Below are 13,469 nucleotides of genomic sequence, written 5' to 3'. Positions count from 1 at the left end.
AATGGCTCAATTCTTAAGATATTAGAGGCACATGCTCCAAAGAACAAATACCTTTGGAGGAAGTTCTAATTGTTTGGTATCCTCTTCCACCAGGATGTCTGTTCCTATTCCCATGCTTTCTTCAGCTGTGTTTGCTCCAGCGTGTATGTGTTTCCTTTTCTGCTTCTCAGATTTTATCAGGATCCTGTTCACTGTGCACATAGCTGCCTCACGACAAAGCGCCATCAGATCAGCACCTACATAGCCTGGAGTCAGCCGTGCTAAATGATGAAATTCAAAGGACTCCGGGAGTTTAAGTTTTCGACACAAAGTCCGAAGAATTCTAATGAAGTAGGGAGAAAGAAAACAATAAAATAAAGATGAAGCTGTGGGGTTTTTTATTTTCATATGAAAACAAACAGCAATGATTTAAGGTCTCTTTCAGTCCACATGAACTGAAGCTGTACAGTGGGAACAGTTTTCACTCAACTAGGAAGTAAACAACATTGAAACCCACAAAACTATGCTATATATTTCCTTTCAGTTCTCAAGCAAAAACCAACAGCATCAGCCAGGCAATGTCAGTCAGTGGGTAAAAGCTAGTTTTGGCGAATCTAAATATTATAGATTCTTTAAACCTTAGTTTGTGATTCAAAATTGACAGAGTATATCTCAGACTGTACCACAGAAATGCACACAAGTTATTTATTGAGATATTTAACCTTGTATTCCTAATAACCTTAGCCTGCATTGCCTGTTCCATACCACTTTTATTTATTTATTGGAGTATATCCAAAAGAAACTATTCTGCAATGAGCAAATGAAATCAGACTGTGTGAGGAGCTCTGTCTTTTAATCTTCAGTACTCTTCCCCTACCATTGTTGGTGGCACACAACTGCAGATATTTCCTGAGTCGCCAGTAAAATTTCCAGCTTATGTGTACACCTCATGTGTTACCTCATTCTCATTTGAAAGTTAAAGTTACACACCTACCTATGCAGTTCCATCACTAACACAAAACAGCTCTCTGAAACTGACAGTGAACTGCTATGCTTCACGCTTTTTTTTTAAATGGGAGTTTTTTCACTCTATATCAAGACTGAAGCTTAAAAAAAACTCCTTCAAGGTCCACCAAGATTTCCTGCTGTTCTTCTAAGCCAAGGACAACATGAATAGTAAAAAAAAAGACAAAAGGCAATGTCACTGCACAAATACTGGTGCTGAAGAACTCAGAGCAGAGGGATCAACTTGTTTAAAACACAAAAACGTCACCTCATTGGGAAAATATTTTTAAAAGGCAGCACAAACCAAAGAAGTGTGAAGATCATTAACATACTTTCTAGTTCCAATGAAAACTAGTTTATTTCCATATGAAGTTATGTAATGACAGAAAAGTTATGAAAAGAATGACTTATTAAACTACTCAAAACTCTGAAATAATATGTTTCATCTGTTTGCCTTCCCCACTGGCAAGTTCCCTCATCTCTCATTTAAATCTTTATTAGTGATACTAGCTTGGGTCTCTAATTTTTCACCCTGTCCAACAACAGCTATAGCTAATCAAGTGACTCAAAGTGTAAAAAGTTAAGAATTGTAAATGGCTCATTCTAAATTTGTGTGCTACATAGACTATTTTCCTTCATGTGCTTCATATACGCACAAGAAAACACTGCAAGTAAAGCAAGTTCTCCAGGTACACCTCCTCATCCTTATCCACCCCCCTAAGCCTGTAGAACCACAGCTAAACAGTTCAAATCATGCCTTCAGCAAGACTGATTAGTTATGTGGTAAATCAGGACACTATAAGGACTTCTGTTTCTATATGACCCTTTTATTTTAAAAAAGGAACAAAACACCCCAACAAAAACCAGCCCAAAACCAGAACAAAACGCAAAAGCATGGGGGAGGGGATAAATTAAAAAAGAAAATAAAATCAACAGATTCTGTGAGCCTATGGAACACAAATACAAACAATTGTACAAAACAATAATATGAACCAATGTGACTACACTCTAACTTGTGAGCAAGCTCTACACACTATGATGGCTTTGTCATTCTCAACTCCTGTCCTTTGAAGCAGTGTTATTTCGGTGAACATCATATTTTTAACGTGTACCTAAGAAATATCATAGAATCAGAGCTCTCATCAATCAACTCTAATTCTACCTCTAATCACTTGCATGTTTTCCCACAACCAAAAGCAACATAATTACTACAGGGCTGTAGATCCAGAAGAAGAAACAAACAAACAAAAAAGGTGGAGGCATGGCCAAAAGGCAAGGGGTGAGGGAAAGGCTGGAATAACAGACAGTAGTGCTAACAACACAAAGTGAGCAATGCTGCAAGTAGAATAGTTAGCTTTTTCAACCTAGAAATAAGATTAGTCAAGCTAGAAGGAACTTATCCTTTAACCTTTCTTTCCTTCCTGTAGCAAGATAAGCCATAGCTGTTTTCACACTTCCCTTCCTGTGTTTTCTGTTATTGTGGAAATGAGCAGCAGTTCCTTTTTAATTGAAAAAGCAAAATTTATTTTTTTTTAAATCTAGTCTGATGGTCACAGATCTTTGGAGTAAAAATGGCCAATTATACAAAACAGGATGACTGCAGCTCAGCTTAATGCCTGGACTGGTGTATTTCCACAAGGAATGGAATGTAAGAATCTAGGCCTGTTGCTTAAGGTACGTGCTTGAGAGGACTAACAAAGAGGCTGTACTTAATTTATGCTCCTAATTTAATAGTTACATAGGAGGCACCAAAGACAGAATGTTATCTTCCTGAACAACAGAAAATATTTATTTAATTTCGTCATCTATACTGTTAAGGCACTCAAAAGCCCATTAACATAATGCTAAAAGCAGATCTGCATGCAAGAAAGGAAACCACCCCAAATGTAGACACAGCTACAAAGAGCAGATGCACACTTAATGCCTTCTGCACCTTTCAGTGTGAGCTGGTCCATAGGTGTGTACAGGCACAAATAGGACTAAACATAATAAAGTACTTTTCCTTAATTTGTATGTTAACTTACATATTATTTCCTTATTTATTAATTAATCAAAAAGAAGCTTAAACTTTAAAACACATACTTTTCTCTTGCTGCTTCATCTGGGATCCCTAAACAAATTTCTCGATCAAATCTTCCAGCTCGCCTCAGTGCAGGGTCCAGTGAGTCAGGTCTGTTAGTTGCTCCGATAACAAGGACTTGGGTAGTGGCAGCCACGTTATTCAAGTCTAAAGGAAGGAAGGAAGGAAGTTAGGACTCATACTCACTATCCCAACTTTGCACTGATATTGGGTGCTGCAGAAACAGAGCCACACAGCTATTACTCAGAACAGCAGAGAGAAACTAACCAACAGTCATACTAAACCGCCATTCGTCCTTATTTCTACTACCTAGAATTTACGTTTTGCACAATCAAGCAAAAATAAGCATTTCAAATGACATTTGACATTTTCCCATTATATCTCTTTATACAACAGACAGGCTTATATAATACTTTACAGACCACTATGAAAATAATGTAGTAACATCCCCTCAAATTTATTAGAATCTTCCCACCACCCCCAGGTAAACCGTGCCAAAATACGAAAAATTATTACAACTATCTCCACTAAAGTAACCACAAGTCACTGCTGAAGGAAAACAGACAGCAAGCCTGATAATTACAAAGCTTAGCTTAGTACAGACGTTCCTGAAACTGACCATCCATACAAGTTAGGAACTGCGCAACAATTCTCCGCTCCATGTCCTTCGATGCAACTTCTCTTTTTGGGGTGATTGCATCAATCTCATCAATGAAAAGGACACATGGTGCACTGGACTAGGAACAAGAAATATTAATTATTACAAAATTACACTGACGTGTATTATGGAGAGAGAAAGATTTTTTTCGAATTTTCTGTTCTATAATTATTACTCTAAGTCTGCTGCACAATCAACCTGTCCCAGAACAATTCTGTTGTTCTTACTGTCTGGAAAGCTGCCAGACTATGAAACTGTACTGAGCCGAGGCTATGAAATAATTAAAGCACGAGATTCAAAATGACTCTTTATATAGGTGTGAGATTCAAAATGTCTCTATATACTGTTTAAAATTTAAATGTACCTCTATGTTGCTTTATGTTTTCCACAACTATTCCATTGTGACTGCTTACTTGCTCAAGTCCAAAAAACCAAATCAGACAAGAAAGGTCTAATTTGTTTGTTTGGTTGGTTTGTCGGTGACATTAGAGCTGCGACTGCTTACTTGCTCAAGTCCAAAAAAACAAATCAGACAAGAAAGGTCTGATTTGTTTGTTTGTTTGTTTGTTTTGTCGGTGACATTAGAGCTGTGGAATTTCAAGAGCTAGCATTACTGACACACATAATGAAACAAAAGGAGCAGTAGGTCATCATGGACACACATAATGAAACAAAAGGAGCAGGAGGTCGTCACAATAAATAATCTGCCAACTTCAAGATTACTACAGAGTCTGACCAAATTCAAAGGAAAAATGAGCAATGACAAACTCCTAGAAGTGTTCTAAAATTCCATGTACTTCATGTTCATAAAAAGCCAACACTAATATAGAATAAACTACTGTAACTAATAGAAAAGAATAGTGCTTAACTGACATAAGATTATTAATTAGTAGTGCAAAGAAATACTAAAGGAAAATACTAGAATCATCTTCAAAAAAATACTAGATTTATATAGAAGTATTTCAAAACCCATGCATTCTGTGTTATCAAGTAACAACTGCGCCATCTAGCCGTCATTCACTGTTCCGCTATCTGATAGAGGGAAAAGTAACTAAGCTAGAATTCCACAGTACATGCACAATGTAGAGTAGAACCATGTCATTTTCCCCTGCATAAAAATTGGTACGATAACTAAGTGGAAAAACTACTTAAGTGAATGTGAGGCACTATAAGAAAGGCAACATATTTTTATTTTAAAACGTATTTTAAGCAATGCATTTAATTTCTTCAAAAATAACTTTTATAGCAACCTCCCCTCAATCACTATACATACAAAAGATACATAATTTCTAAAAACTCTCTGCGATCACTGATTTAATTTTATTCTAAACAATACCCTAACAATGCTTTCTAAAAATATAAATGTAGTATGAATTGGAAACATAATAATCTAACAGCTATACAATCAATCTTTTTGCCTTGTTTAGCATTCTTTTTTACAGGAACATACTCTAAATACCTACATACAGTTGTGGGGAAGAATAGAAAAATGGAATAAAGTTGGAAAACCAGAACATTGTCAGAGGTCAGGAACAGAAAACTGTCCTCATGAAATAAAACATTAACCACATACTAAAAAAAAAAAAAAAAAGAAGAATCTGCATTTTTTAAAATTATCTCAACCTGTCTGGTTCTCTTTGCTTCTTATTACATCTAGAAGTTGCACTAAAGCAAAACTTCAACTGTAACTTGACTCCTGCTCTTATGATATTTGTCCCTAATTTCTTGCTTTATACCGAAACCCCAAAGTCTTAAGTCTCTCACATTCACTCAAGTTCCATGCCATATAAAAACAGCAAAAAAAACTTGTAACAAAAAAGCACAGTAAACTGCTGTTACGTCTTTGTGGGTTTTATCTAACAAGCCAAGCAGCTCCAAATAGGTAAATAATTTATGTTGCTCCCTTTACATTGATATGATGACTTATCTTTTGTCAAGATTTCAGAATAGTAATCTTTGTGCTCTATGACAGCATGACACAGTACAATGGAATTCTGGTCACAGAAGGGGAGACACTATGACTTGTGTGCAGCAATATAAAGATTCACTCACTAATATTCACTCAAATTCAAACCACAGCAACAAAGTATGAATCTTTACAAAGAAAAGGACAAATAATTCACAGTGTTATTTCCAACGGGCATCTCACCACAGCTTGCTCAAACAATTCTCTCAGTTTCTGCTCAGATTCCCCCGACACTCCAGACACTATCTCCGTTGCTGCCACTTTCAGCATCGGGAGCTCAAGCTCCTGAAAGAGACAAAGAATGTTGTGTGATACATCCCGAGGTTAGAAATGCTGGCTGTCCTAGACGACAAATATTTTGCAATATGACATCTTTTACACCCAAAGATTATGTAATCAAGACTAAATCTTAAAGAGCCCTTAAAAAAATACGAGTAACACCCTCTAATTTAAAATGGGTCTGAGCTATCTGGCCTAGTGAACACCAATGGATACAAAACCCAGGCTTCCCTAATTCAGTTAGAAAATGACTGCACTGCCAAATAGCTTTGTACCTTGGTCCTCAACCCAATCCTTCCCAACTCATATATTTCAGTTCATACTTGAGTGTCTTTCTTGAGAACATTGTCTATTTCATCTGTAACAAAACATTACTTAGTAGTGTGGAAGAGATCCCCACCAGTAACCTTCCAGGACACAAACACCTGCTGAAGTATTAAATATCACAGATTTATTCAACAGGTACCTTTTTACAGCAAGGAATTAAAAAGAAACCAAATCTTTTGAATAAAAACACTTGACACAGTGTCAGAAGTGTCTAACCAACATTTAAGTAATAAACGTCATTATTTTATTTCAAAGATAAAAGCTGTACTACAAAAGTTCATAATTTACACATATCTAAATTCAAGGTTATAATGTGACATTTAAGGATCAACTGCATTAAAGACATAGAAATGTCCATGGTTCTCACTGAATAGCCATAAATAGCTCCTAGATTTATATCCAAGACAGAAACACAGCAGCACAGCAGCCTCACCACACACCAAACTATCAATAACATCATACGCACTGAAATCATTAGCTTGACATAGGCAAGGCAACATCCAGTTTTGGAATTCAGAAATCACTGTTTAATGGACACTACCTAATAGAATCAATGTAACGCTTCATAAAAGATGGTAAGGTTGAGACCAGACTTAAAACACAGCTAAACTTAACCAAAAGTATCTTCCATTTATAGCCTTCTCAATATCCATGCCTATATTGCTGTCCTGGGAATGCCTCAAAACAATTAAGTCAAACATAAAACCCTGTCACTATGTCCCCTCTTCATATGAGGTTCTATCAAGTACAGATTCATATGGAATTTAAACAAAGGAAGTAAAAATGAATATATTTTAGACTAAGCTAGGAAGGAGAGAAGAGAGATAAAAAAGAGAAAAAGATCTAGTCTATCATGAAGGAGAATTATTTCATTTCTCTCTGAATATAATTCAGAAGCAGAAGAAACTGTAAACATGAAGTTCTCTCACCCCAGCAATTGCCTGTGCAAGTAGCGTCTTTCCACATCCTGGTGGTCCATGTAAAAGAAAACCACGAGGTGGAACCACACCTAAGTGGTTATAGACTTCAGGATGACGGACGTGAATGAGCATTTTGCAGATTTCCTGTTAAGGACAAGAGAGACTTCCATTTAAATTGAAGAAATTGGTATTCTACATTGCTAATATTATAGATGGGCCAAAATAAAATTAAGGTCTCCTTATTAATGTAATTTCAGCAACTGCTTTCAGAAAGATTAGTCAAAGAAAAAACACCCAAAACTTTGTCGCTGTTGGTATAAGCAGCTATTCTCAGTGCCGTGCATTCTGCCAGATTTCTTGTTCATCATTTTTCATGAGACATTCTATTCAGAGCATTGTGTGTCTCACAATTAAAATTTTAACTAACCTTTAAAGTTTCGTCATTGCCTCCTACATCCTCAAACTTCACTGAGGGGTGGTAAAGCTCTGGTCCCTTACTTCTAACTGTAAAGAAGGAAAAGTCATGCAAACTTAGACATGGCCTAATAGTAATTGCTAACACTGAACAAGAACAAACTCTGCCTAAACAATTAGCTACGTACATGGAGTAATATTGGGTTTTGGTAGTAGAAAGGACTGGAATATTGTTTAGTACAACACTAAGGCTAAATTTCTTCACAAAACGCTCAAGGTCACTTCTCTGCACCTTAGTGTAAAACACTTCTCTGGTAATGGGATTTCACAGAAAAAGACCGTCTCTGTTTGGAGCAGCACGCCAAAAAGAACTTCTCACCTTTCTGCTTAAGTAAGATGGCATCAATTTCTCCATCTACATCTGGAAATTCTTCTTTTTTCCTTTTTGTTCTCTTACCCTTTGTCTTCCTTCTTTCACTCTCCAAGACAGAAAAGTCTGTTGATTTCTAGGGCATAAAAACCAGAATTATACATACTAAACCTTCCACGTCAGTGAATTTCTGCAAATACTTAAAAGAACAAAATGTGTAAGTGTCTATGATGCTTAACTTACATGTATTATATGAATAAAGACAAGGCAGGAATTTAACCCCTTCTTTTTACAGCAAAACCTTTTTAACATAGGATTTGCCTTTTTTGAAAAGGCTTAATTACACCAGTCATTTTTTTCCTAAGAGTACATACTTATAAGCAAAAAAACCCAAGCAAACACCCCCAAAAACCCCCAAACCACTAACCAAAATCAGACACCAGTTATTTGCATACCATAGTGCAATCCACTTTGGGGATGAATAAAACTATCAATGTATTTACTCCAATGGAAACAATTTTAATTACTAGTAAGTCATGAGTGGCTGTAAGAAAATATTATTTAGTACTGACACAAGTTAACTGCATGTAAGAAAAGGACTAATACAGAAGAAAAAAAAAAAAGAGGTTCAATAAAAGTTGGGTTTGTTGGTGTTTGTTTTTTTTTTTAGAATACATTATTGCAAACATTTTACAATTTGAAGATCTCCCTTTTATTCAATTTCTCTATATAAGAAGATGCAGCACTACTAGGATACAGGGATTATTTGTCAAATCTGCCTATTCAGTAAGCATTTTATGTTATCAGAAAGGTAGATATAAAGGTATACATAAAAAAAGGATCCTGCCAAAAGGTCTGGTCAGCCAAACAACATAAAGGTTATCTCCCACACATAAATGGAAAGTTTTCAATCCACTGAACAGTTGTTTTTTCCTAAATAAGAAAAAAAAAAACAAACTGGGGGAAGGCAGGGAGTGGAAGGATGACAAAGTGGGCAATAAGCCCTTTCTTCTTCAGAAACCAAGCTAAAAACAAATACCCCAATGGGCTTGAGCCAATCTTTCCCTTCTATTTAACATGTTCACTCTCTTTAAACACAGCATGCATTTTTGTAATAAAAATAATATATTTTTTAAATCCAGAAAAACAGACAGTCCTGATCTTAGTATCACCCCTCAAAAGCCTGTCAGATCACACAGGAAATTATATTCATACTTGCTACTTAAAATCACATTGATTTTGTAAAACACAATACCTCAGAAATCAGTCTCTTCGCATCGCCATCTCCTTCCTCAGAAAGGTCAATGAAAAAGTCTTTTCCACACGGAGTTTTATCAATGAACCAGCCACCTTCAGAGATGCGTGTGTCAACAGGTGTTCCTGGTGAGAGTGTGCTTGTTTGAGGAGCTGTTCGCACAGGAGGGGGGGTTTCCACTGGGTCATTTTTTGGAATCGTTGGAAGAGAATCGGGATTTCCTTTCTTGTATAAGCTGAGCAGGGAACTGTTCATGTGATTTGTAGACTGCAGATTCATGTATTTTAAAAGAAAACATACAAGTTATAATTTGGGTTATTTATATTAAGAGACCAATGAAAACTTTCATAAACCTCAGTCAGCATCCTTGCTGGAGAAAGTAGTCCTACACCTTCCAACCCACTCCTCTGCAAATCAAATGACCACATACAAAATTACATCTTCTGGTTGAAGAGGCAACAGCCTTTGCGAGTAAGTCAGATGTGTCAGTTCCTTCAATCATTTCAATCGACAGCAGAGTCTTTTGGTCTCCCAGTGTGCTTTCCTCAAAAGTGATTCCCCATCATAGGTTCTTCCTTTTTCTTGAGAAAATAACCACCTTTTAGCTCTACAAATTTTCAGTTGGAATTGCCAAGTCTGGCTATACCTTATCTTCATCTCCACTTTTAAACTCTTCAAGTGCATTCCAGTTTCCCAACGTATTAGCATGTGTTATGCAAATACAATCATAATAAAATATAACTTACTAGATCTTCTGGATAATCATCATCAGAGACATCTGTGGCACTTCCTTCAGCCCTTTACAGGGAAGGAAGACGAAAAACTATTAATGTTTCAGTGCAGAACTGCAAGTGAGAAACCCACAAAACAGCACAAATGCAATTTCCACAACATTGTTCCCCACAACCACGACATGCAGAGACTGGAGAAAAACTCCTGACTAGCATGCTCTAAATTTACTACTATGAAGAGCTAAAAAATGCATTCTTTCCAAGACTGTGATGAGTTAGATCAACTCAGTAATCTGGCTGAAAGACAGTCCTAAAAAAAAGTGATGTCAGATCAATCTGATTCAGATCACACAATCACCAATTCTGGCGCAAGGGAAGTAGTAGCAAATCACTGCTGAACTAGACCAGTCCTTCTGATTACAATGTCCTAATTTCCCATAAGACCCTTAGTATCTATCACAGGTTAGAGAAACCAGAATGGTCCATGAGACTATGCACAGGGTTAAGAGTTAGGAAATCTTAATTCCAACCTCATAACCAGTGGTGATTTACTCTGAATAGCCTGTCTTGTAGTCTTATCTCTCAGATTTAGCTAATATCTCTCCCACCCAAGAAAGATTAAGAACAAAACAAAACAAAGGAACTGAATCACATGAGGACTGGGGCCATACATGGAAAACTACCAAGGAAGCCCCAAGGATATCCAGTAATTCAGGGCTGTATGTTCTCCACAACACAGAAAGCATGATTGGCTCTACTATCTGCTTGTCTTCAGTGAAAAAAAAGTGCTTCCATTAACTACAGGTAACTTCTGATGAAGACAAGCCTATAGGAAATGAAGGATCTTTCACTAACCTTGGAACTACCACCATTTAACAATGTGAAGACAGAAACCTTTAAAGAAATGATAATACTAATGGCATTAGGAAAGTAATCTCATGGTAAAAATTCTTCTTACTCATTTTTCTCTTGTTGTCTTGCTCTTTTTGCCACATGTTCAGCTTCTAAAACTGCTAAATCTTCACGTTCTTTTTCATTACTGATTATTCCGAACACTGAAAGAAAAAGTTCAAACACAATAAGAAAACAGCCAAAGCGTAATCAAAGAATTTGGCGTCTTGGACATAACACTAACAGAACTACCTTTTTCAACTTGTATTCTAAAAGCATTTCTTTTTCTTCGTCCATATTCTGCACTGAAAAAACACAAAATAAATAGGTTACATCAACTGCTTCCCCCCCCGCAACATGTCTTCCTCAGTGGAAAAAATACTTTGTAAGTTGATACTCAAGCTTCTACACAAGCTCTTATTAAAAACCAACTATGTGAAAAAGTGATTGTTTTTTCTTAAGCCTGGAATAGTTCAATCACTGGGATGAAACAAAGCACCTAGAGAAGTGTAACAGCTTAAAAATAATTAGGCAAGACTGACTGTCCTGCTGAGCAACTGAACAAGATTCAGTGTCTCACTGAATCCTGTATCTCCCTCATCTGTCTGCACTGAAGTGTTATTTTCACTAACATTTTAAGCTTACTGGCAAAAGAACCAACATGTTGTAATGCATCTATAGCTGTTTAATTAAAAAAAACCCAAACAAAACAACAAAAAAAACCCACAAACCACAACTAGATCTTGCAATGCCAATGCATTAATAAAATATAAGTTATTAGATACATCAGCAAACACTGGAGTGGAAACTATCTTTCTGTTTCAATCAACCTTAAAACTGGTAATGAAGTTAACATAAAAAAATTAAAATTTTGATTAAAAATACACAAATTAAAAAAAAAAAAGTTCCATATTCTGAATGTAGAACATAAGAATACAAATCTTTGCTCACCTGTAGGTTTTCTGCAAATCAGATGCTAGAATTCCAATGTCAACATACTGGCCACATTTACTACTTGCAAGATACTGAAATGAAGAATTTTAAGCAGCGAATAAAATGTTTGTCAATCACTTCACCAGAACAGCTAGATCAAACATGTCTGTTTCAAACTCTACTCTTCTTAGTAAGAAGTCAAAATGAAAATCAGAAACAGCTTTGAGCTGCCTTGGAACACACTAGACAGTATTTCCCATTGCAATGGGAAATTTCCCATTGCAATGGGAAATGCTTATTAAGACACAGACAACTAGCTAGCCGTGGGAAATGCAGCATACTGTATTTTGGTGCTTTGGTGACTTCTGCTGGTGCAACTCCATTGTTTTTATTTAGTAAGAAAGATGAGTTTGTAACCCACACAGCATCTTACTGTCAATCCTTCTAAAGTTCTTGGTTTCTCTCAGTTAACCTCCTTTTGTTTTAGATCTCCGACCTTAAAAAAGAAACAATCTACATCAATTAGTATGGATACTGTCACAATTAAGCACTTTCATCTTTACAAGATGTTTCAAAGAATACTATAGAAAAGAATATAAATTAAAGTGAATTCTATCAACCTTTTTTTTTTTTTTTTTCTGACAGCAGCTGAGCCAACCCACTTTCAAACCACAACTCTGAAAGTGTGAGAAAGTGTACTAAATTTCAGGTACTCCATTTGCTTTCTTCACCCACTCTCCAAATTAGGAGGAGTTTCAGTACTGTAATGGTGGATTCCTTCTTAAAAAAATGAGACACAGAATCTCCCTAAAATACACGGTACCACAAATATTACAGCAAGGAGAACTTCAAAATCTCATTTAAATTGTACCTCTGCTTAAAACAATCAAATTGCTTAAACTTGAATACAGAATTATTTTTAAAAAAGAAGTTACACTTCACCCGTGGGCAGCTACTGACCTGCAGAAAATACGAAGCCTACCATAAATCCAGCTGGCTCTTTCATTTCAGAATAGTCAAGACATAGTCACTGTGATCTCATAAAGGAAAATAAGCAAGCTCCCTCAAGCAGCTGCTCACATTTTAAGGAATTAGAAGCCGAGTACACTTACACATAGACACAGAAAAACGGTGCTTAGTTTGCAAAGTCACCATAAATATTCATAAACCCTAGCACAGCACTATGCCACCTGGAGGAATCACTGCTCTTCCCACTCTTGACCCCGTGTATTACGGAAGAAATCACGTTTTTTCCCTTCCTTCACTCATTAAATATAATCGATGTACATGTTTCCAATTGTAAACACTTCCAAGTTGCCGGTATCTACCCAAAGCAGGGGGGGGGAGTTCCGGGTTCTTCCCCAAGGAGGGGGGGGGGGGGACGAACGACGGACGACTATTCATTTCACACTGGAAATAGCAGCCAGCTTCAGGATCAGAAGTACTGAAGAGTATGCAAGAAAGTAACAAACCAAACAAAAATATAAAAATAAAAATTAAAAAAAGGGCTCTGTTAAAGGTCTTTTTAAAGCCTTTTTAAAGCCCTGAGAGACAAGGCCGGTTGTGGCGCTCGCTGCCGCTCCTCCCCGCACCTGAGCGGGCCGGATGCTCCAGGCCGCTTCCAGCGAGCAGGGGGAAGGCGAGACCCCCTGTGCCGCCCC

General features: G+C 36.8%; 1 protein-coding gene across 1 annotated transcript in view; it reads right to left on the bottom strand.

Moving 5' to 3' along the window:
• NVL (nuclear VCP-like) overlaps positions 1-11,972 on the bottom strand; it is a 41,662-nt gene extending 29,690 nt beyond the window's left edge. The window contains exons 1-13 of the mRNA XM_009894333.1: positions 11,952-11,972; positions 11,827-11,900; positions 11,128-11,180; positions 10,943-11,039; positions 10,000-10,051; positions 9,254-9,520; positions 8,008-8,134; positions 7,642-7,718; positions 7,224-7,358; positions 5,872-5,973; positions 3,684-3,801; positions 3,067-3,211; positions 52-322 (exon numbers count right to left, since the gene is read on the bottom strand). Of these exons, the coding sequence (XP_009892635.1) occupies positions 52-322; positions 3,067-3,211; positions 3,684-3,801; positions 5,872-5,973; positions 7,224-7,358; positions 7,642-7,718; positions 8,008-8,134; positions 9,254-9,520; positions 10,000-10,051; positions 10,943-11,039; positions 11,128-11,180; positions 11,827-11,900; positions 11,952-11,972 (1,539 nt within the window). The remainder of the gene's footprint in view (positions 1-51; positions 323-3,066; positions 3,212-3,683; positions 3,802-5,871; positions 5,974-7,223; positions 7,359-7,641; positions 7,719-8,007; positions 8,135-9,253; positions 9,521-9,999; positions 10,052-10,942; positions 11,040-11,127; positions 11,181-11,826; positions 11,901-11,951) is intronic.
• Positions 11,973-13,469: the final 1,497 nt, after the last annotated feature.

This window comes from Charadrius vociferus, unplaced genomic scaffold (genome assembly GCF_000708025.1).
Source record: "Charadrius vociferus isolate BGI_N301 unplaced genomic scaffold, ASM70802v2 scaffold261, whole genome shotgun sequence".
NCBI lineage: Eukaryota > Metazoa > Chordata > Aves > Charadriiformes > Charadriidae > Charadrius > Charadrius vociferus.
This window is presented reverse-complemented; position numbering and strand designations above follow the sequence as displayed.